The sequence below is a fragment of the Medicago truncatula genome, chromosome 5 (genome assembly GCF_003473485.1).
Source record: "Medicago truncatula cultivar Jemalong A17 chromosome 5, MtrunA17r5.0-ANR, whole genome shotgun sequence".
Lineage (NCBI taxonomy): Eukaryota > Viridiplantae > Streptophyta > Magnoliopsida > Fabales > Fabaceae > Medicago > Medicago truncatula.
This window is the reverse complement of record NC_053046.1, coordinates 38,776,119-38,800,758: the sequence shown is the minus strand read 5'-3', so window position 1 is coordinate 38,800,758 and position 24,640 is coordinate 38,776,119. Positions and strand designations below refer to the sequence as shown.

Sequence of the window (24,640 nt, the reverse complement as noted above, 5' to 3'; positions counted from 1 at the left end):
TTAAAATTGATCACAAAATTTATCATCAAGATACTAGATGACTGGATTTGAATCAGTCATAAAATAGCCACTTAATAAACTTCAATTTTGCATAATTGTTCTAAACAACCACAAAATAGGTCAACAAGTGTAACAAATTAACCCTTAAAAAAAAATTGTAACAAATACATCAAATACACTTGAGAACATCAATTTTCCACTAAAACCTAAGTACGCGAGTAACAAAAATCTCCATGACAACAAAAAATAATGATTGCCCAATTCTTTTCTTCTCATCAGATAACTTGACCTTCAGCTTCTCAATTTTCTAATTACTCATCTCCTTCATTATATCTGAACATATACAACCTTGTCGAGTTGGTGCTGTTTCGGATAATTCATATAAAGAAGACGCAATTGGTAGAAAATCTATAACTTGACCTTTTTATTCTTTGATATAGACAAGTTTATTAACAGGGCATGAGAAAACTGAGCAAACACACACTTCACAGCAAAACGAAGCCACGGCAGCAAGAAAGCGAAGCCACGACAGCTCAGCATTGCGGCGGCCAACTCTCACAGTGCCAGGCAAAAAACTGAGCACAAAACCACCACTGCAAAATCACAGATATAGCAACAGTGAATGCAGCCCCCAAAAGCTGAAAACAATCCTACCGAAACAGCAATACACAACACTAACAGCAAAACTAGAACAAAATAGTGACCCATCCTATCTTTTCAATTGTGCTCATTTGAAATTGGAAGAGCATGTAGACATTTTTTCACTGCAAAAGGCAAACACAATAATGAAATAAATCAATACAATGTCCATAGCTTCACACCAGATAACATGAAGCAAAAGAAAACTTAAGCAAACTTACAAACATGTTGAACAACAAAAGAAATATAATTTCAAAGACAAATTAAATGTTTTACCTTTTTACCCGTAGCCATCAAAATTCAGAGAAAACAAAATCAGTAGCACAACACATCAATGAGAGTGAAAAGATTGAACTCCAACACAACACCATATTGAACTCAAAACAGATTAACATCAACATAATACAATGCACACAGACTCCATGATGACCAACGACGACGTCTCTGTTACCAACGCCGGTGAATACTACCAGATTTTAGATAGAGAGTGAGGACGAACGGATCTCCATGATGATTGCCGGCGACGTACCTCAACGTCGGGGAAAGAAGAGGGGCAGCGCGGCGGTGGTTGGTGGTTGATAGTGGCGAGAGGCAAAGAAACGATGGTGGTGGTGATAAAGGACAAAGTCATGGGGGAGAAAGGATCTGGAAGGTGTGGTGATGGGGAGAGTGCGCAATTTTCTGAGAGAGGAGAGAAGCTACAGATCTAGGTTTTAATGAGGGGGAAATTACGAAACTACCCTTGCTGTCGTATTTGTGTATGTATTTTTGTGTCCATTTATCATTCCTGTAATTATAATCATATAACATCATACTCATAATTCGTATACAACATGACAACTTCATAATCAATGACATAAACAACGTAACAACATCATATTCATATTTCATATACACATAACAACATCATTAATTCGTATTAACATTATCCACCAAGCACTTTATTAACAACTCATGAATAGGGGCAACTTAGCAACTATACGTAACATCATCATTTCATAATAATAATTATTCATCAAACATTCCATTAGCAATTCATGAATAAAAGACAACTTATCAACTTAACATAACCATCATCAAGTACATTTAACAACTCATAGATAACATCACATAATCATCATCACAACATTCATAATCATCATCATGTAACATCATAACAACCTCATATTCAACACCATAAACAGTCTTCATAACATCGTAATCAATATCATAAACATCTTCTCATAATAATATAAACGACACAACATAATCATCACATCATAACAATATAAACAACTACATATATTCAACAATAATGTTCTTACTTCTTTAACTTTAGTAACACTTGCTAATTCAACCATCAACGATGACAACAACTTAATCAACAACAACAACAACAAATCTCTCAAAAACAATGGCAACTACAATTATCCAATATATGTATATATTTCATAGTCAACAATATCATCAATAATAGATATCTAATTCATCAATTAAATCTAACACCCTGTCATAATAATAATTCATCAATATAGAAGTATATCATCATTAACAACATCAACAACAAATGGTAATTAAAACCAACAACAACGACTCATGCAACAACTCGACACCACCGCTAAGACTCATGCAAGACATGACAACTCCACTAAGACTTCTCAACAAATGCAACTATGCATGTGGTACCATAACAGAGTCGAAGCCCTCATCTTTATAGAATGATTAAAGCATTCTTTTATCAGGACATGAGTCCTCATCATAACATCGTTTTGAACAACATAGTGTTCCATCATTTTGAACGACAAAGCGTTCCAGGACCGAAGTCCTCATCATAACATCATTTTTATGCTTATGCAACTGACTCCACTTGTGTATATCTACATACAACTCAACGACAAATGCATATGTACTTATATGACTCACCACCCTTTAATGCAACTGACTCCACTTGTGTATATCTACATACAACTCAACAACATCAACGACAACCACTACTCATCAATGCATATATGTAAATATGACTTCACCTCGACAATCCAATTAATAATACTTCAACCTTTGAAAAGAATTCAGCAACATGTATAATTTATTTAAATATAAATATACATCACAGTCAACAATAATCCATCATAATTGATCCAACGATTCCAGAAAATACACAATTAATCATCTCCAGATTCACTAAACTCAACAACGGCAACATAGGCAGCACATAAACATCTCAAGATATAACAATATCAAATGATAATCAATATCAACTTAAACATCTTATATAATCCACATAATGCATATACAAATATATCTCATTACTAACAACATCAAATCATATTATATCTGACTCACTCAACATCAACAGTACTATAATCAACCTCCATTCCTACCCCAAGGGTCAACTCACAACATGGGTTAAATACTCTTAAAAACCTTAATTGCACTCATATTAATTCTAGTTTTGAGCCTTGGAATTGTCCCACAAGTTTTGGATTAACTTGGAAAATGTTTTGCTGAATTTTCATAAAATTTCCCTAAGACCTACTTGGAGTATTTTCATCATAACTCCTAAACCAAAAATCATTTTAGAGTCAAACCAAAGCCATTGGAAATCTAACAAAATTATTTACAACTTTCATGTTTACACCAAAGGCCAATTCAAAACAGAAACGTCTGATAAAGACACAAGAACGTGAAATAAGAAATGCTGTAAAAAGGCACTTCGCTTATGCGAACGAGTCTTCGCTTAAGCGAACTACTTACAGTAGCTGTTCGCTAACAGCTCGCTTCCGGCTCGCTTAGTTACAGTTTATTTCACTGTGATGAAACTAGGAACTACACTGTGAAAATGATATATAGTTTACAGTTTATTTAGGTTTACCTTATGACATAAGTGATCATTTAAGTATTAAGGAGGACTTATAACATGGCATGATGTCCATAAGCTATTTATAGCTTATTTCTACAAGCTTCAAATGACGGCTAATGAAAACAACTTAGTACTATATGAAAATAATAAGTTTAACTACATTCCCAAAATAACTAGTTATATAACAAGTTATTGTACAACCAAGATATCCTATCTACTCAAAATCAACACTCTATTTTGTTGGTTTGTTTATATAAATCCCTTCCCACTCCATTTTAAAAGAAATAAAACATTTGAATAATTATTCGTCTTTACTTGCTTGTTGCAGATACTTGGTGTACATCGATCGATAAAGAATGCCACATCCTTACGAATATGGCAATGAATAGATTAGTTGGTGGGGAGACTGATAATTCCATCACTGAGGCTAGGAAATCAAATTGCCAATGTAACACCACATGTGATATCGATGGTTGAAAACTAGTCCTTTTGTACCACCTATTTAACCAATATAACATAAACTGTTCAATCAAATGTCTTAAAAATAATTCTCCCCACAAATTAAAAGAAAAAGTAGCCATTAATATGCATTAAAATCCTATAATTTGGTGGCAAGAATATTAAAAATCAAGAGAATCTTCTCCCCTACCTATACCTATTGACCTTTTAAGGTCGAGTCAAACTTACTTGCCTTTTGCTAATCCAATATTTTTTGAACCAGATGATAAATGCAATAAGACAGCATGACTTCCTTTCATAGTGAGGAAACACCCTTCAATCAAGAGTTCAAAATCTTTACGGTCTATACAAATTCTGACAGATATTTAGTGAGTGAAATTAGCAGATGAGATCACTATTCCTTAGAGAAAGTGAGATACTCCAGAATATGATGCAAAATTATAACTATTAAATTTTTTTTTTAAAGAAGCTAAAATGAAATATATTACGAAATCAATGAGTCATTTCTAACACAAAATGTACTAAGAAAGAACCAGCAAAGTCCAAACAATATTTACAATAGAAACAGAGCAAAAATTAAGAAACAATATTTATAACTATTGAATTGAAATCAATGGTTAAGACTATAATTTAACTACTTCATAGTTCGTTCCTTTTGAGTACAGTACAAGCCCAGATTGATGAAACAACTCGAGATGGTGTGCAAGAGGTTGATGGAGGAACAAAACTTGGGTTGTGGACCGAATCTGCAGGGGTCGTAACCGTGGTCGAGTTTATGGTACAACAGACTTGTCTGTCAACCTTTGGCGTGGGTGCACGTCATTTACTCAAAAATCTCAAGATCATCATAGTTCCATATATGACATGTCTACTAGCCATGCGCGTGAAAAAAGTTAATATCACAACTTAATTTTTGTGTTACAATAATTCTCCACCATTTTAAAAAAGTTTTTTTTAAATATTAAAAAAGAACATGTGTAGACGTCTCTTGTTTGATGTCACATATGTGTTCCAATATCTTTCTATAAAAAAAAAAAATCTGTTCCAATATCATTTTTCTTCATGGAATTGTCTCATTTGGCTAAAGTCAAGTCTTGTAATATTTCTGTGGATGCTAATGAATTAATTATCGTATCATTAAAATTTCAACCACAAAAAATATTTCCACTGGAGTGCTCCATACGGTTGAAGAAGACATCGCCTAGCTACTACCAAACAAGAGCACCGCAAGACTCAATTTCTAAAATGTTTACTCGGTTTTCTACGCAAAATACCTTTCATTCATTGGCTCAATTTATTTTCTTAATTTCTTTTAAATTAAAGGTAACTCTTCCTTCAACTTTAGAATTAATTTGTTAAAGTAATTTTATATTACTTTACTCAAAAATAAATTCATAAATGTTTGGTTGACCCTACATATCTTAATTATGCACCACTTAATTATACACCAAATGTTTGTATGGATACTAATGAATTAATTAATGTTTTTTTAAGATACTAATAAATGAATGATATCGTCAATTAGTATAATTGACTCAAAATACTCCCTCACTAAAATTGCAACCACAAAAAATCAATCTTCAAACTGGAGTGCCTCATACGGTTGAAGATAAGCACCAGCACTTACTACAAAACAAACCCATCTTATATCAATGCTTTAGTTTCTTTGAATATAAATAACTAAATAGAGGGAAATCAATTGGTACATCCAAAATCATATCATAAAGGAAAAAGGAAAGAATACTGATAAGAGAGTATTAAGTGTAATTATGTTTCTCTAAATGGGATCCTTTTTTATTCCATTGCCTTATTTTACCTTTCACTTTTTCTTGTTGTTGTTGCTGCTTACTCATTTTACTTCCTACACTTTCTCATTGTGCAACAAACATGACAACTCTGCCTTGTTACAATTCAAAAACTCTTTTTCTGTCAACACTTCATCTCAACCCAATCCGTACTTTGGTTGTTCCTCTTTTTCTTTCAAGACAGAATCTTGGGAAAACAGTACAGATTGTTGTGAGTGGGATGGTGTCACGTGCGACACCATGTCAGATCACGTGATTGGTCTGGACCTCAGTTGCAACAATCTTAAAGGTGAATTACATCCCAATAGCACCATCTTTCAGCTTAAACACCTTCAACAACTCAACTTGGCTTTTAATAATTTTTCTGAGTCTTCAATGCCTATTGGTGTTGGAGATTTAGTGAAACTCACACATCTAAATCTATCATATTGTTACCTCAGTGGTAATATTCCTTCCACAATCTCTCATTTGTCAAAATTAGTATCACTTGATCTTAGCAGTTACTGGTCCGAAGAAGTGGGATTGAAACTCAAGTCATTCATTTGGAAGAAACTCATTCATAATGCTACTAATTTAAGGGAGCTTCATTTGAATAGTGTGGATATGTCTTCCATTACGGAGAGCTCTTTGTCCATGCTAAAGAATTTTTCATCCTCTTTGGTTTCTCTTCTTCTACGAAACACTGGGTTGCAAGGAAATTTGTCAAGTGACATCCTCTCTTTACCTAATCTTCAAAGATTGGATTTGTCATTTAATGATAACCTTAGTGGTCAACTTCCAAAGTCCAACTTGAGCACTCCTCTAAGGTACTTGAACCTCCGTTTATCTGCTTTTTCAGGTGAAATTCCTTATTCCATAGGTCAATTGAAGTATCTTACTCGATTAGATTTTTCATGGTGCCATTTAGATGGGATGGTTCCTCTATCTTTGTGGAACCTCACCCAACTAACATATTTGAGTCTTTCATATAATAAGCTTGACGGTGAGATCTCACCATTACTTTCAAACCTCAAACACCTCATTCATTATGATCTTACAGATAATAACTTTAGCGGTAGCATCCCAATTGTTTATGGAAATTTAATCAAATTGGAATATTTAGCACTTTCCTTTAACAACCTAACAGGCCAAGTTCCATCATCACTTTTTCATCTACCTCACCTTTCTATTTTAGGTTTATCATATAACAAACTAGTTGGGCCAATTCCAATTGAAATCACAAAACGTTCAAAATTGAGCTATGTGGGTTTGAGGGATAACATGTTAAATGGAACAATTCCACATTGGTGTTATTCTTTGCCTTCGTTGTTAGAATTGTACCTCAGCAACAACAATCTTACAGGGTTCATTGGTGAGTTTTCAACATATTCTTTGCAATATTTGTTTCTCTCTAATAACAGCCTACATGGTCATTTTCCAAATTCAATATTTCAACTCCAAAATCTATCTTACTTAACTTTGTCATCAACCAACTTGAGTGGTGTTGTCGATTTTCACCAATTTTCAAAATTAAACAAACTAGAATATCTCCATCTTTCACACAATAGTTTTCTTTCTATCAACTTTGATAGCAGTGCTGACTCCATCTTACCCAACCTTGTTGACTTAGTTTTATCTTATTCTAATATTAATAGTTTTCCTAAATTCCAAACACGAAATCTTCAAAGATTAGATCTCTCCAATAACAACATTCATGGGAAAATTCCCAAATGGTTTCATAAGAAGCTCTTAAACTCATGGAATGAGATTTCGTACATTGACTTGAGTTTCAACAAGTTACAAGGAGATCTTCCAATTCCACCTTCTGGCATTCAATACTTTTCACTCTCAAATAACAACTTCACAGGAAATATTTCTTCAACATTCTGCAATGCAAGTTCCCTTTATACCCTCAATTTGGCTCACAACAACTTTCAAGGAGATCTTCCAATTCCACCTGATGGCATTAAAAACTATTTACTCTCAAACAACAATTTCACAGGAGATATATCTTCAACATTCTGCAATGCAAGTTACCTGAATGTTCTCAATTTGGCTCACAACAATTTAACAGGTATGATTCCACAATGCCTGGGAACATTAACTTCTCTTAATGTATTGGATATGCAAATGAACAACCTCTATGGAAACATTCCTAGAACCTTTTCCAAAGAAAATGCATTTCAGACTATAAAGTTGAATGGAAACCAATTGGAAGGACCATTACCACAGTCTTTGTCTCACTGTTCATTTCTTGAAGTTTTGGACCTTGGTGACAACAACATAGAGGACACATTTCCAAATTGGCTAGAAACTCTACAAGAGTTACAAGTTCTAAGCTTACGATCAAATAATCTTCATGGTGCAATCACTTGTTCTAGCACCAAGCATTCATTTCCTAAGTTGAGAATTTTTGATGTTTCTATCAACAATTTTAGTGGGCCCTTGCCAACATCATGCATCAAGAACTTTCAAGGAATGATGAATGTGAATGACAGCCAAATTGGTTTGCAATACAAGGGTGTGGGTTATTACTATAATGATTCTGTTGTGGTCACAGTGAAAGGTTTTTTCATTGAGCTAACAAGGATATTGACTGCTTTCACAACTATTGATTTATCAAATAACATGTTTGAAGGTGAAATTCCACAAGTCATTGGAGAATTAAATTCTCTCAAAGGACTTAACCTTTCAAACAATGGAATCACAGGTAGCATTCCACAATCTTTGAGTCATTTGAGAAATTTGGAGTGGTTGGACCTCTCATGCAACCAATTGAAGGGTGAGATTCCTGTGGCTTTGACAAATTTGAACTTCCTCTCAGTCTTAAACCTTTCACAAAACCACCTTGAGGGAATCATACCTAAAGGTCAACAGTTTAATACATTTGGAAATGATTCTTTTGAAGGAAATACAATGTTGTGTGGATTCCAATTGTCTAAATCATGCAAAAATGAGGAAGATCTGCCACCTCATTCAACATCTGAAGATGAAGAAGAATCCGGATTTGGCTGGAAAGCTGTGGCAATTGGATATGGATGTGGGGCAATATCCGGGTTCCTCTTGGGATATAATGTATTCTTCTTCACTGGTAAACCTCAATGGCTTGTTAGAATTGTTGAAAACATGTTTAACATAAGACTGAAAAGAACAAACAACAGATACTGTGCAAATCGCAGAAGAATGAATTAATTTGATGTTTGTATTTTCAAATATGTAGTTACAGCTGTTTGTAATTAATCAGAACTTCCCAGTTTAAGGGATGTTGTATTATATATATATATATATATATACACCAATGTGTTATTGTAAGTTGTTGAACAAATAAGAAATTAAAGTGATTAATTGCTTTTTTGTTACTTTCAAGATTTTATTGTTGAATAAATGATAAGACTTAATTGCTTCAACTTCTAAACTTTTTTTTATCTCAATGTCTTTTGGTTGTTAGGTAGTTCACACATATCAAAATATGTTGTTTTTAATTTCTATGATGGATATAGATGTTGGTGCTTCAATTGAAGGATGGTGATGTTTTTTACCTTTTGAATAATGTATATTTGAAACAATATCCTCATTGTGTAATATTTAATCTATTTCAGTGTTCAACTTCTCTTATAAAATGGAATTGAATGGTGTCACAGCATCCAAATATTATTTCTATGTAATTATCGCTCCTTTATGCCTGTTCAAGTGTGTCATCGACTCGATTAGGGTACTGCGGCAATGAATGAATAATTGAACAATATTCATTAAAACATGCGTAAATACATACACATTCATATGAAAATATGAGTAAAACGTATTGTTGCTTTAAGCTGTGATGTGCAAATATGGTTCAAGTATAATATTTAATCTCTTGAATCTATTCCTTGTGGTCAACTTCTCTTGAATTATAAACCAAACTAGCGATTCGGCACTAAGCGGTGCCACCCCTCGTATAATGTCGTTCACTACCAAACTCCCAGCATGCCTTCGAAAATGATGATGCTGAATATTGTACTTCCTAATCCTTTCATCAAATAGTCGGCATAAATGACAAACAAAACGCACATCAACTCAAATCACTATGATATGTCCATTGTCCAACAAACAACGAAGGTAAATTCAAGGCTTTAGGCATTGTTGCAAGTACAAGTTCATTTTCATACTTCGATAGCTAGTAAATAAAATGTTTTGCTTAACAAAAAAATATTGTAGATGATAGACTTGTTTAAAAAAAATAATAAGGGTTAACCAAAGCTATTTAGCTATTTTCTTGTGGGGTCACAATGGGAGTCTGGGGCACTCTATTTAGTGAAGTGCAACTACGTGAGAGAGACATTTTTATCTAAAACATTAATGCAAATCATTGAGTGGTGATAAGTTGACCACCACAAGTGTCACATACCTTTTCTACCACCACATATAAATGTGACACGTGGTCATGTGACCCTCACTACCGGACACCTTTTTTGTTATTGAATGTTTTTTCTTTTATTACTTTTGAGCATTGTTGTCAACTTGGAGATCCGTAAGTTGAATAGCTTAATTGATTAGCTGACATGTCATGTAAGAAGGCTTACAAATTTTAACAATTGAAGCAATATTTGTAATATTAATCACCAATATCTAATATTCTATCAGTGCACTAGACTGAAAAGGATCGTTGTTGTTTTTTATTAAGCTATTGATCTATTACAGCACAAGTTTTGTCGTCGAGATGGTCATTTATTTAAATCTAAACTGGTGGAAGAAATTTGGAGATGTTAGTATAATAAATGTGTGAAGGCAGATGCATGAACCATTGAGAATTCAGATCTGTTCTTTTTTTGCTATCAAGACAAGATATTTACGAATCTGACAATGAAAATATTGATTGGTGGGGAGTTTGATAATCCCAACGCTAAGTTTAGGAGATCAAATTGAAGTGTACAGAAGTATCACTAGAAGAGTAAAAGGCTTATGGACTATGGCAATGAGGAAATATATAAAATGTAGAGATTTGAAGTTCTAAATGTAGAGATTGTGAGGCAAGCTCAAGCAATTACAATAATTTGGTTGCGCAACTGTCGATAAAAGTTCTAAGACTCTTGAGAACTCAAGAAGCATGCTCTTGGTGATGATGATCTATAGAAGGAGGCAAAGAATAGAGCTCATAACGTCCAAGCCCTTGTGGCAAAACACAGATTGCGGTCGCCACACCCACGCGGCCACAATGGTAGTGTGCCAAATGCCTTCCTTCTACTTGTGCATGTGCGAGTTCGTCTTTCAGAAATGATGTTGGGGGCCCCCAATTGCCATCATTATTATTGAGGCACTGCAAACCCTCATCAGGGAATTACAAAACCCAAGGTTTCAAAAGTTGGCTCGCCAAAGTTGAACAAGCATATGTAACTGAGGCCAAGTTACAAATAACAAGTTGTTTTTCATTGCTGTACCATTGCCAGTTTGATTGAAATACATCATCACACATACTAGGCTGAACCATCTATTACACAATTGTAAGATAAGCAAACTCTTCAATAAAATGTCTTTAAACAACTCTTTACAAATGAAAAGAAAATGTAGCCGATCAATATGCATTATAATCCAATAATTTGGTGGCAAGAAGAATAATTAAAAAAATAATTAAAAAAAAAAAAAAAAAAAACTTCTTACCTACCTATACATCATGACCCTTTCAAGGTCAAGTCAACTCAACTAGCTTTTTGCTACTCCGGTATTTTGAACCAAAATGATAAATGCATGAAGAAAACAAGAACTCCTTGTAGAATGGGAAAAATCCTTTCCCTCACTCATTTGAGACAAGAAAACCTTAATAGCCTATACAAATTCTGACAGATATTTAGTGACTGAAGTTAGAAGATGAGATCCCCATATGCTTTTTTGGTAGGGAAAGGGTAACAAAGCCATGTCAATGAACATCACTACTTCTTCACGTATGTGAGATATGGATCTTGAGCAATGGTCAATACATCTGGTCTCTCAGCCTGGTTATATGTCAGACACCGCCGTATAAATTCCTGACAAATTTGTACATGCAGTAGAGATAATTGTCAGGTTTCAGTGATATTTGTAGGCAGTAAGTACAGGTATTTTGGATTTGGTTCCTCTAAACTGTGAGGAGTTTTATTCAGAGAAAACAGTGCGAAATTATATTTCTTGATTGGAAATCAACAGTGAGACTTTAACTTCTTCATAGTTTGTTTCCTTCTTCAACAGTTGAGATTATAATTACTTTATAGTTTGTTACTTAGAGAATAATACAATGCCTAAGAAATATTATTATGGTTCTGCTGAGTGCTGATGATAATTAGAAATATAAATTTTTAAATGAAAAAATATCTTGCACTACCAATAGTTTCTCATTGCTGCAAATTACTTTCAACTATCAAACCATTATTAACATTTTAATGGCATTGTGATACCAAGGAGAGAATTTGCACATTCAGATGAATTGTCAAGGCTAATTGCGACTGCACATAGAATAAAGTCGAATTTTCATGCAATAATATAACCTAAAACAGGTGAAGATCGTGTCCACAGAATAATAGAATAATATAAATAAATGAACGATGGCCAAAGAACAATAAGCTACGGGCAGTACTTATCGTAAAAGGTCTCAACCTACCTTTGCCTCATTAGAAACAGTAGGTCTTGAGGGAAATTCAACCTTGCGTGCTTTAATAATTGTATCTTCACGAAGTATTCTTTCTTGTATTTGGTCATGTCCGAAAGGACGTCTGCTGAATAGCATTTGATAAAACAAAATACCAGCAGACCAGACATCAACCTGTTTTCCACAAGTCAGAAATATTATGTGAATATCAAGTAAGATAATTATCCAACACTTAGTTGTTTGCACAATACCGACATCACGAAACTTATGTTAAAACGAAATATCCATTGACCAAAATGACTGACAAATTGAGATTCATAAATCATAACACAAAAAAATGATCCATGCATCCACGACTAAAAAATAATTAATGACCTTGGATGATATAAGAGGCGTCTTGCTGAGCTCAAAGCATTCAGGAGGCAAATACCTGCAAATCAAAAATGAAAGAAAGGCAAAAAGAAGTTTATTAAAGCAAATGTTAAAGAAGTTTAAAACCAACAAGTTTGGAACACTTCAAAATTAGAAATCCTACAACAATGATCTTCATCACTTACCAATACGTTCCAGCCCCCTGGGATGTAAGTTCCATACCCTGGGATCCCACGTCATTCTCCACAATCTTGCTAAGACCAAAATCAGTCACTTTGGCAATACCAAGCTCATCAAACAAAACATTTCCAGGCTTTAAATCATAATGGATAATCTTCAGTGCTCTTCTATTCATGTAAATAAGGCCTTGGAAAATCTGAACTAAAATGACTCTAGCCTCCTTCTCAGGCAATATAGGTGTTTCTTTAAGAACAGCATCAAGATCTTTCCCTGGTAGAACAGAGGAGGATCAAATGAAGGAGCAGTAGACAAAACAAGAAATCAAACATACAATATTTATAAGCATGTTTGGATAAACAACTTCATCAAGCACTTATAGATGTGTTTATCATTTAAGTGCTATGCAAAAGTTATTTCTATAATAAAAGATAAAATCAAATCAAAAAGTTTTCATATAAGCTATAAGTTGTTTTCATAAGTTATTCTGGAGAGCTTATGGAAATAAGCTGAAAACAGCTTATTAACATTTCATAGGTTGTATTCATAAGCTCTCTCAAACAGTCTCACAAAGTGCAAGCTCAAATAACTCAATCCAAACAGACCCATAGTCTATAACAAAAGTAAACAAAATAATTATCTTCATAAAACATATGAGGTGTATATACCGCTGCAATACTCTAGAACAGTGCAGAATGTATTTGGATCAATCTCAAAGATGTTCCATAAACGAACAATATGACGATGGACCAAGGTCTTGTGAATATTATACTCCCGAATTGCATGCCTTATGTAACTTTGCTTCTTCTCTTCACTCCATTGAGCATTTAAACCATGAAGCTTGCATGCAACATATCTATGCTCCACCAAATCAAAAGCCTGCTGGAAATTTTTTACTTCAAATCACTGCAAAAAGGTATTTATTTACATTTGCCAATAAAAGGCAAAGGAACTCTCTAGGATTCTGGTTTTAGTAACTCAACCATGTATAATATTCGCTAAATTAATATAAATATGATAAAATGATTAATATTGTACAGTAAAGTTTAGACCTTGTACACCTCGCTGAATCCTCACTTTCCAAAAAGGTTTAGAAGGGCGTAACGATGGTTTAGAATCTGAAAATTGTTGAACCGTGAACCATCTTCATCCCGAATGCGTTTCATTTCACGAATTAGTCTTCCCTTCTCTAGTTCGTAGTGGTCCCTCTCTCGCAAAACAATTTCTTCTTCCTGAAAATTGTTCAGTCAGTAGAAGTATAAAGAGGAAATAGAATAAGCGGAGAAGTAGCAACTTACCCGTTTAATGCTGGCTAGTCGAGACTTATAGATTTCCTCGTGAATGAGAATATCTTCCAGCAATCCAGCCTCTGCATCTATTCCATCACCCTTAAAAGGGCCAAGAAAAACAAAATTCTAACCATTAGAAAGTGAGCAGAATAATGTGATACAAGATAGCATAGCAGTATCTCATAGCCTGAAACAGATATTTATTGTATCGATTAGCCATCTTAAGGAGCATATTCATGATTTATAATAATATCGTATAAATAATGTCGCGCCATTTTTCGGACGTCAAGGCCATTTGATTGACTTTGACTCACTTTTTATCTCACGACTGAACAAATTTTTTTTTAAGGGGAAAAAGTTCCAAACAACCCATTTTGAAGAGATTTAGGGTTCGGGGGTTGGTTATATTTAGGGAAGGTGTTAGCACCCTAAATATTCGTAGTACTCTACGAGAACCTCTTGATTTTATTTAACTTTTTGTGCTTAAACTTGCTTGCTTTTAAAGAGATGAAAATAGAATTGAATGATGAGTTGAAAAGAAAAAGAAAATTGATTTTGATTGAAGGAAAAAAAAGAAAATTGTTTTTTAGTTGAAAGTTGAAAAGAAAAAAGAAAATTGTTTTTTAATTGATTTGGAAGGACAAGGTCCTCTGCCTACGTACCCGTGAGGGATCAAAACCTCGTAGTTCGGGGTAGAAATTGACGTTTGATTTGTTTGGTGTTTTTTATATGTTTTGAAAAAGGTTTTGAAATAAAAAGCCAAATGGCAAATGAGAATTGATTTGTGTTTTTTAGATTGAAGAAAATTGACTTGAAGTTGAATTAGAATTGATTTGAAATTTGATTAAGAAAAATAAAATAAAAAGACGGTCACTTGATTGAAAGTCAAGGTTTGTTGTGAAAAGCTCTTTTTGTGAATTTTGGATATTTGAATGTTTTTGTTGTTTTTTGAATATTTGAATGTTTTTGTTGTTTTGAATAGTAATGGAAAATTAAACAAATAGAGCAACAAAAAAATAAAGTGTGTGGGTGTGAAGAAAAGATTGTTAGTTCAACAAGATAAATAGTATTTAATATATATATAGGACCAGAATATTCTGGAGAATATAATATTAACAGTTAATTTAGGACCAGAGCACTCTGGATTAATTTAATTAACAATGACCAGAGCACTCTGGAGAATAATTAAATTAAACAAAAATATAATATTAACAGTTAATATAGGACCAGAGCACTCTGGATTAATTTAATTAACAAGGACCAGATTGTTCTGGAGAATAATTAAATTAAACAAAAATATAATATTAACAGTTAATATAGGACCAGAGCACTCTGGATTAATTTAATTAACAAGGACCAGATTGTTCTGGAGAATAATTAAATTAAACAAGAATATAATATTAACAGTTAATATAGGACCAGAGCACTCTGGATTAATAGAGAGGAAATTAAAATGCATGAAAAAAAGAAAGTAAAAAGATGAGATGCTGGTGGTGTATGAGCAGTAAAGTGAGGGTGCAAGAATAAAAATGAAGAATCGAGATTGGGCCTCAGGAAAAACGCATGGGCCTGGATTAGACCGGTTCAGACCGGTTCAGATTTGAACCGGTTCGGTCTAGTAGTATAAATAGGCAGGACTGGTTTTTTTCATTCACTTTTATTTTTCTTTCTCTCTCTTCTCTTATTTCTAGAGAGAGAAGCTCTGCCTTCTCTCTAGAATTTCTTCATCTTCTCCGGTGGAGAGATGGTGGTCGGAGGGGGTTCCGGCGCGGTGGCCGGTGAGCCATAGCGGCTGCGCCGCCGCGCCGGAGATGAAAGCGTCTCCTTTTTTCGTTCTTTTTACTTCTTTTTACTTCTTTTTACTCACTCTTTATGATTTTAAGCTCAAAAAATATTTTTACCAAGCGGTTGGACCTAGATCTAAGGAAAGAAATACTACCTTTTTGGTTTGAGAGGGTTTGTAAAGATTTGGTTCGATTTGAGTTGCGATGGTTCGGTTTTGTTATGAGAACAGTTTGTGTGTTGTTTTGCGGTTTGGTTACCGGATCTGTGAGTTTGGTTGTTGATCTTGTGTTAGAAATGTTCTGGTTTGAAATTTGTGTTTGGTTGGTTGATTGGAAAGGTTTGGATTGTAAGAAAAAATGGGAGGAAAATTGTTCTCTGTTGGTTGCTGGTTTGGGATCGAAAAAAGAATGAAAATTGTTGTCTTGTGTGTTGTGTTGTGGCCGTGGAATGTTTTTTTTGTTTGTTGGGCCCCCCTCTCTGTGTGCTGCTTGCGTGTTGTATTTATAGAGCTTGAAATGAGCAAAATTTTGTTGCTTGGGGAGGAAACATGACAGGCTGTTGTGGCTTGGAGAGGAAGCTGACAGGCTGTAAATTGGATATTATCGGACCAAATTGGAAAATAATAATAATAAAGATAAAATAAAATAAAAGATAGAAGTGAATCAAAATGAGATAAAAAGATAAAAATTTAAGATGGATTTAAAGTTGATAAAAGATGGAAATTAGATGAAAATTGAAAATTGAGAGAAGAGGGCCCGACTCGGAACCAACTATGAGGTATTTTAAAATACCTCCCTGCCGAATTTTTTGCTCGAAAGGCTGAGACCGGTCGGAGTTTAAATGACACGTGTAAGTGGTATCTTGGGTCAAAAATTGGGGTATGACAGATGCCCCTATTTAAGTTTCTTCGACCAGAGATTTGAAGATGGAATCTTTGATTCGACGGGTCGAAGAGACTTAAATACAAAGTACACAATTTTTGGCCTAAGATGTTATGAATGCATGCGATGCAATTATGAATGCAGGATGACATAGATGGCTTGACTGGAATGAGAAACAACAATGGGATACCCGAATTCGCTGAAGAAAGGGATCCTGACTCCACGAGGGGAATGTAGTTTCACTGGGGGAAATGATTGTCTACTACATGTATAACAGGTGATTGAAATTAAACTAGTGACATCACTGACACAGCTTCACGCCTAGGGATGACACTTTGAAATTGATTAGTGACATCACTAGTACGGCTTTACGCCGGGGAAGACACTTTTGAAATTGAAATTGAAATTGAAATTGATTAGTGACATGGCTTGCACGGCTTTCCGCCGGGTATGACACTTTTGAAATTGAAAATTGAAATTGAAATTGAAATTGATTAGTGACATGGCTTGCACGGCTTTACGCCGGGTATGACACTTTTGAAATTGAAAATTGAAATTGAAATTGATTAGTGACATGGCTTGCACGGCTTTACGCCGGGTATGACACTTTTGAAATTGAAATTGAAATTGAAATTGAAATGACTGGAAATAGGTTCAAGCTGTCCCTTTATCGGGAACTTGCCGTTTGACTGAAACTAGATTCAAGTTGTCCCTTTATCGGGAACTTGCCGCTTGAACTTGACTGAAAATAGATTCAAGTTGTCCCTTTATCGGGAACTCGCCGCTTGAACTTGACTGAAAATAGATTCAAGTTGTCCCTTTTATCGGAAACTCGCCGCTTGAAATTGACTGAAAATAGATTCAAGTTGTCCCTTTATCGGAAACTTGCCGCTTGAAATTGACTGAAAATAGATTCAAGTTGTCCCTTTATCGGAAACTTGCCGCTTGAAATTGACTGAAAATAGATTCAAGTTGTCCCTTTTATCGGAAACTCGCCGCTTGAAATTGACTGAAAATAGATTCAAGTTGTCCCTTTATCGGAAACTGGCCGCTTGAAATTGACTGAAAATAGATTCAAGTTGTCCCTTTATCCGAAACTTGCCGCTTGAAATTGATAAGTTAAAACCGAACTTAAGAGACATGACTGAAACGATATTATGGATGACTGATGTAATTATGGGTGGATCGATGTTGTGCATATGTTGTGTACACGTAAACGTAAGAATATGTGAAAATATTGATGAATGCATGATTGTATGAATGTATTGATGTGTGAATGTGTGAATGAATGTATGATTGTATAGACTCGATGGAACGAGACAGGATTGGTAAGGTGGGAGGCGGACTGACATCGCAGTACAAACACTTGGCAAACTTCCTTGGAGATGACATTATTGTTAACAAATCAAACCGTTGACGGTATAAGAACCTGGCACAAGGTAGCAACTGATGCCTCTTGGGGGTAAAGCCCATTGTTGATAGAAAGTCTAGAAGAAGTCGCCAGTTGTAAGACGACGCAGGGTGTTCCTCCTCTTGCATGCTTCAAAAGTCGTGTTTTTTTTTTTTGAAATCCCTAACTTTTGCCTGGACTGCCCTTTCGGGTTTTCAGTCCACCGGGAGTATATTTCTTTTTTGTGTCCCTAACTTTTGCCTAGACCGCCCTTTCGGGTTTTCAGTCTACCGGGACGCTCATTTTTTGCCTAAGCTACCTTTCCAGGTTTTCACTTAGCGAGCTTTGATTTTTTTTTTTGTATTTTTTTGACTGTGACAGCATCTTGCTCAAGGCAGAGGTTCTTTCCATATGTGCTTAGCCCTGCTTCTCTTTCGTAGTGTAACCGTTCTTGAGGCAAATGTTGATGTACGCTTCACCTACTTATGAGTTCAAAGAGAGTGTGTTTGTTGTTCACACTTTTCAAAAGATGTAAAAAAAAAAAAATGTTTTGTATTTTGAAAATTTTTGCTTTAAGTATTGCCATAAAAAATAGAAAAAAATTATGCAAACAGAATAAATGAGAGTTCCAAATAAATGGGCACAGGCTCAAATTTGCTGAATTGAGTGGTGACCTGCCAAGGGCATGGCTCCACGGATTTTGAAAATCTTGGAAAAATGGTAAATGTAATGGGAAGGGTGCATTGAACACAATAACCGTTATTCTCCCCAACAACTTTGAATGCCCCTGTTCTGGGTCTTTGATATGTAGAGGCTTCGAGTCGGAAGTCCTTTGATAGTTGGATGCCCCAAGTGTATGGTGCCTGACTGATGCAGTTACTTTGTCTTTTGATCCTTAATTTTTGCATAGATCGCCCTTTCGGGTTTTCAATCTATCAGGATAATCATTTTTGTGTCTCTAACTTTTGCCTGGACCGCCCTTTTGGGTTTTCAGTCCACCGAGACGCTCATTTTTGCCTAAGCCGCCTTTTCAGGTTTGCGACTTATCGAGCTTTCATTTTTTGACAAAGTATTTCTTGACTGCATTGACATTCATAGGAAGTGTGAGTTTGTCACCATTTGTAGGCACAAGAGTCAGTGCACATGGGCCTTCCTAGTTATGCGTCCACTTGCCCCTGAGTGTGGTTGGAAAGATAGTACCTTTTTGGGCACAAAGTCTCTTTCTTGAATTCCATGAGGACGAACCTTCTTGTTTGAAGTTTGTTTCAACCTCTTTTAACATGGTTGTACAAGGTCGTCATGTGTTTTAAGTTCAATCAAGCTTGGACTTTGGTAGAACTCCTATTGTTGGGACTTCGACCTCCATGGGAAGCACAAACTTCATGTTGTATACTGAGGGATGGAGGGGGGGGGGGCTTGCCCCTGTTGAAATGTGCATTGAAGTACTATACTCAAGAAGTGCGGATGGTAGCATCTTGTGCCAGTCTTTGTAAATGAAAGCCATCTTCTGGGCAATCTTCTTGATATTTTTGTTTGTAGATTCGACGGCTAAGATGCCCCAGTAAGCAAGAGATCTCACTAGGAGTCTCCTCATTTTCCTCTTCTTCATCTTCGGACATAGGGAACTCAAAGTTGGAAGAGAGTACATGGTTATTGTGTTCAACGAGTTTATTAATGCATGATTTGATTATTGATTTTGACGAGTAAATGAAAGTTATGATTATGCAGATATTTGAAAATGATTATTGTTTTTTGGTTTTTTTGTATTTACCATTTTTCTAGAAAAAGCAAAAAGGCAAAGTCGGGATCGAAGCGACTTTTTTTATTTATTAATGATGACAATTCTTAAAGCAAAAAGCCCTACACCAGTTCACTTTCATCTCGGGCGGGACGAAAGGATTTTTTTGAAAAGGTAGTAAACCAACAAACGTATCGCTGGAAGAAAATCGAGTAGCAGAAGAAGGCATAAACGTTGACCCAATTGCAGCTACACACTCGGATTCAAATTTTTGAAAGGCAAGACATCGTCGTCAATCAGCTTCTGGACTTCAATCTTCAAGGAGAAACAATGCTCAATGTCATGACCTTGTGCTCCTTGATGGAAAGCACAAAAGAGGTCAGGTCTCCATTGAGCCGGCAATTTCTTCGGCACTAGAGGAGGTGCCCTAGTTTGGATTAAGTTCTTCTTGAGCAGATAAGGAAACAATTCTGCGTACTTCATAGGAATCGGATCAAACTGCAGTGCTCTTGGAGCCTGTTGTTGAAGTTGTGGCTGGTAAACCGGCTTTTGAGATCTTTGTTGGACAAGTAGCTGACCCTCAGGGGACAGTGTGTTAGCTTGGATTAACTTCTGGACTACAGTCCTGAAAGCAAAGCATTGCTCGATATCGTGACCTGATGCCCCTTGATGGAAAGCACAAGAAAGGTCAGCTCTATGCCCTATTGGCAACCTTTTTGGTACCGGGAGAGGTGGTCTAGTTTGGATCAGATTTTCCTTAAGAAGTGCGGGAAACAACTCTGCATATTTCACAGGGATCAGACCAAACCGTGGTGCTCCCTTAGCTTGATCTTGAGCAATAAACTGCTGAAGAGCTTGTTGTCGAGGCTGTTGTGGGCATAGCGGCTGATCCTCCGTAGCCAATAGTGAAGATACCAAGTTAGTTAACTTCTCTACCTCGGCCCGAAGTATAGTCACTTCTTCACGAAGCTCGTGGACCTCTTCTCCAAGTCGATCCATTTTTTGTGTTTGCACGAGTGTTTGCATGTGTGAGCTGAAGTTGAATGAAGACATGAAACCCTTCTTTGACCTTTTTGTGGAAAAGAAAAATAAAATAAAATTTGTGAGACTTGTATTTGAAACTATGAAATGCGGGATGATGCATGATGTTATGCAAAAAGATAGACATATTTTATTTATCGAAGGACTTATAAAAGCAATTTTAGTAAACATCATAACTGAAAGTTTCCTTGGACAAGATAATTCCCTTTCTAAAACAAAGTCAAGGGATAGTCCTACAAATAGAAACAAGTTAATTCCCTTTTTAACAAATTGAGCCAAGGGATAGACTCCAAAGTACATAATAGAAAGCATAAAGGATAAAACAAACGGGGAGCTCTTGAGCTCTTGAAGCAGACTACTCCTCGAAATCTGAATGTGCACCATCAAACAAATCCATGAAGTCCATGCGTTGCTTCTTAGTGATATGCTTTCCAAGCAACCTGTCCTTCTCCTGGAGTAGATCGTCTCTCTCGATCATTTGTTGCCTCATCTTGCTGAGCTCATGATCTTTCTGTTCTACTTGTCCCTTTAGAGTCCCAATCTTGTTCTCGGCTTCCATATATCTCATTCTCCATATGTCCTTTTCTCGTGTCATCTCGGTTAACAGGTATTGAGCTTCCTCCTTGGTTTTAGAAGTCATGGGTAAGGATGGAGATGGGGTAGTTGAAGATGGGAGTCTTTGTAGAGGATAAGGTATTCCATTTTTTGCAGCTCTATCAATGACCCACTTAGTGTAAGATTCATAGATCAAACCTGACCTCCTTCCTAACTGACCTTTTTCCCTCTTATGAACTGCACGCCAAGCTTGTATAAATCTTCCTCTCATGCCCTTGTTATCCTCTTGGTTGAGGTAGAATATCCCGTCTAGTGAGATATCCTTTGGTTTTTCCATTGGGTACCCAAATTGACGCCTGGCGAGAATAGGGTTATAGCTAATTCCCCCACATATACCGAGAAGAGGTACGTTAGAGAATTCTCCGCAACTGTCAATGATTGTTCCAGTGTCATAATTTCGGTTGTACCAAACTATATCAGATGGAGCGAGGGACATGGTTTTTTTGTGACCAAAGGGTGTTTTCTGGATTGGTTTTGAAGTGATTGGGTAAATGTAAGGTAAACCAATTGTACAACAAGGGTGCACAACAAAGTATAGTTCCTTGCCCTTTTTGGGTTCGATCATGGATGGAGAGATATGTATCGGCAAGCAAAGTGGGGATGGGGTTTTTGGCTAGGAATATTTTGATGGCATTAATATTAACAAAGTTGGTGACATCTGGGAAAAGCAAAAGACCATATATGAGTAGGGCAAGGATGGATTCAAAGGCATCAATACTGCCCATATCGGCGAAAGCGACGGCCTTTTCAAAGAGGACATTGGCGGGTAGACCTAGAAGGCCTCCTTTGGTGGTAAGTTTAGCTGTTATAACAGATGTTTCAAGGTGAAGGGCCTTTGCAATGGTTGCGTGCTTAGGAACAGGCTCAAGGCCGTTGAATGGTTCTTCGTTAGACACTGTAACCCGATCAAGTAGGAGTATTCCTCAAGGGTGGGGACAAGTTGGTAGTCGAGGAAAGTGAAACAATGGCAATAAGGGTCATAAAACTGGACCAAAGTATCGAGGATCCCTTGCACCACCTTCGTCTCGAGGAGGTTAAGCAGTCTTCCATGGCGATTTTGAAAATCTACCGGATTAGTCACCCTTTTCCCTAGCTTCCTTAGGTTTGACAAATCCGGGTTTCGGAAATAGTACTTCCTAGTGGTTCTTGTCGCAGGATTCATACCTATGATGTTTACAAAAGATTTTTTTTTTTTAGTCCTTCGATATTTTGATGAGAGAAAAAAAAAGTTATTTATGAACGAATGCATGTATGCATGATTATGCGACACAAATGGTGAAAACATGGTGAGGTTTAAGGCCATGACGATGGAGTCGAGGGGTAAACACGCCATTTGGTAAGGACTATGGTTTCATTTTGTACCTGTATCATGGGTTCTACCAAGTTCCCAAAGTCTACAACCACTTCCAAATATTATCAGGTTACAAGATTACTCTTGATCCAATGACATTTGTAGGAAAGTCTTGTTTGGGTGTAGTATCGCGTATCGACTAATTCAAGATTACTCTTGATTACCCACCGCACTACGTCCTAAGAGGCCAAGATGGGTTAAAGGTAACTAAAGGTCCTCAACTTCGACGATTACTTGAAAATAATAGTGTCAAACACGATTACTCATGTCAACATAGTATTACTTCCAAGAACCTCCATTGAGCGGGATTATCACATGTACTAACACTCAAGATTACTCTTGGAATAGCACTTTGATTATATCACCATCCTATCTTATGTTTTCCTCAAGCCCGGGTGTAGGACTTATCTCACCACTCATGTTAAGGAAAAAGAAAGAAGAAAAGAGAACATATATGCACGTATTTTCATCTTTTATTTTTTGATTTGTAAGCAAGTTATGGCACAAAATTTAAATAAATTCAAGTTAGGCTCAACCCTCTTATGACATCCCCAGTGAAGTCGCCATTTCTGTCGCGCCATTTTTCGGACGTCAAGGCCATTTGATTGACTTTGACTCACTTTTTATCTCACGACTGAACAAATTTTTTTTAAGGGGAAAAAGTTCCAAACAACCCATTTTGAAGAGATTTAGGGTTTGGGGGTTGGTTATATTTAGGGAAGGTGTTAGCACCCTAAATATTCGTAGTACTCTACGAGAACCTCTTGATTTTATTTAACTTTTTGTGCTTAAACTTGCTTGCTTTTAAAGAGATGAAAATAGAATTGAATGATGAGTTGAAAAGAAAAAGAAAATTGATTTTGATTGAAGGAAAAAAAAGAAAATTGTTTTTTAGTTGAAAGTTGAAAAGAAAAAAGAAAATTGTTTTTTAATTGATTTGGAAGGACAAGGTCCTCTGCCTACGTACCCGTGAGGGATCAAAACCTCGTAGTTCGGGGTAGAAATTGACGTTTGATTTGTTTGGTGTTTTTTATATGTTTTGAAAAAGGTTTTGAAATAAAAAGCCAAATGGCAAATGAGAATTGATTTGTGTTTTTTAGATTGAAGAAAATTGACTTGAAGTTGAATTAGAATTGATTTGAAATTTGATTAAGAAAAATAAAATAAAAAGACGGTCACTTGATTGAAAGTCAAGGTTTGTTGTGAAAAGCTCTTTTTGTGAATTTTGGATATTTGAATGTTTTTGTTGTTTTTTGAATATTTGAATGTTTTTGTTGTTTTGAATAGTAATGGAAAATTAAACAAATAGAGCAACAAAAAAATAAAGTGTGTGGGTGTGAAGAAAAGATTGTTAGTTCAACAAGATAAATAGTATTTAATATATATATATAGGACCAGAATATTCTGGAGAATATAATATTAACAGTTAATTTAGGACCAGAGCACTCTGGATTAATTTAATTAACAATGACCAGAGCACTCTGGAGAATAATTAAATTAAACAAAAATATAATATTAACAGTTAATATAGGACCAGAGCACTCTGGATTAATTTAATTAACAAGGACCAGATTGTTCTGGAGAATAATTAAATTAAACAAAAATATAATATTAACAGTTAATATAGGACCAGAGCACTCTGGATTAATTTAATTAACAAGGACCAGATTGTTCTGGAGAAT

General features: G+C 35.6%; 2 protein-coding genes and 2 long non-coding RNA genes across 4 annotated transcripts in view; 1 reads left to right on the top strand and 3 right to left on the bottom strand.

Moving 5' to 3' along the window:
* Positions 1-24,640, bottom strand: part of LOC11424529 (serine/threonine-protein kinase TOUSLED) — a 65,177-nt gene that overhangs the window by 19,035 nt on the left and 21,502 nt on the right. The window lies entirely within an intron of this gene.
* Positions 72-1,371, bottom strand: LOC120580546 (uncharacterized). Its single transcript, XR_005646276.1, has 2 exons — positions 916-1,371; positions 72-764 (listed from the first exon to the last, which is right to left on the bottom strand). It is a non-coding gene; the product is annotated as an uncharacterized lncRNA (long non-coding RNA).
* Positions 5,907-8,934, top strand: LOC120580544 (receptor-like protein 6). Its single transcript, XM_039834332.1, has 2 exons — positions 5,907-6,724; positions 7,085-8,934. Exons 1-2 carry the CDS (start codon positions 5,983-5,985, stop codon positions 8,911-8,913), a joined length of 2,571 nt encoding a protein of 856 aa, XP_039690266.1. The 5' UTR covers positions 5,907-5,982; the 3' UTR covers positions 8,914-8,934.
* Positions 11,331-12,396, bottom strand: LOC120580545 (uncharacterized). Its single transcript, XR_005646275.1, has 2 exons — positions 12,332-12,396; positions 11,331-11,723 (listed from the first exon to the last, which is right to left on the bottom strand). It is a non-coding gene; the product is annotated as an uncharacterized lncRNA (long non-coding RNA).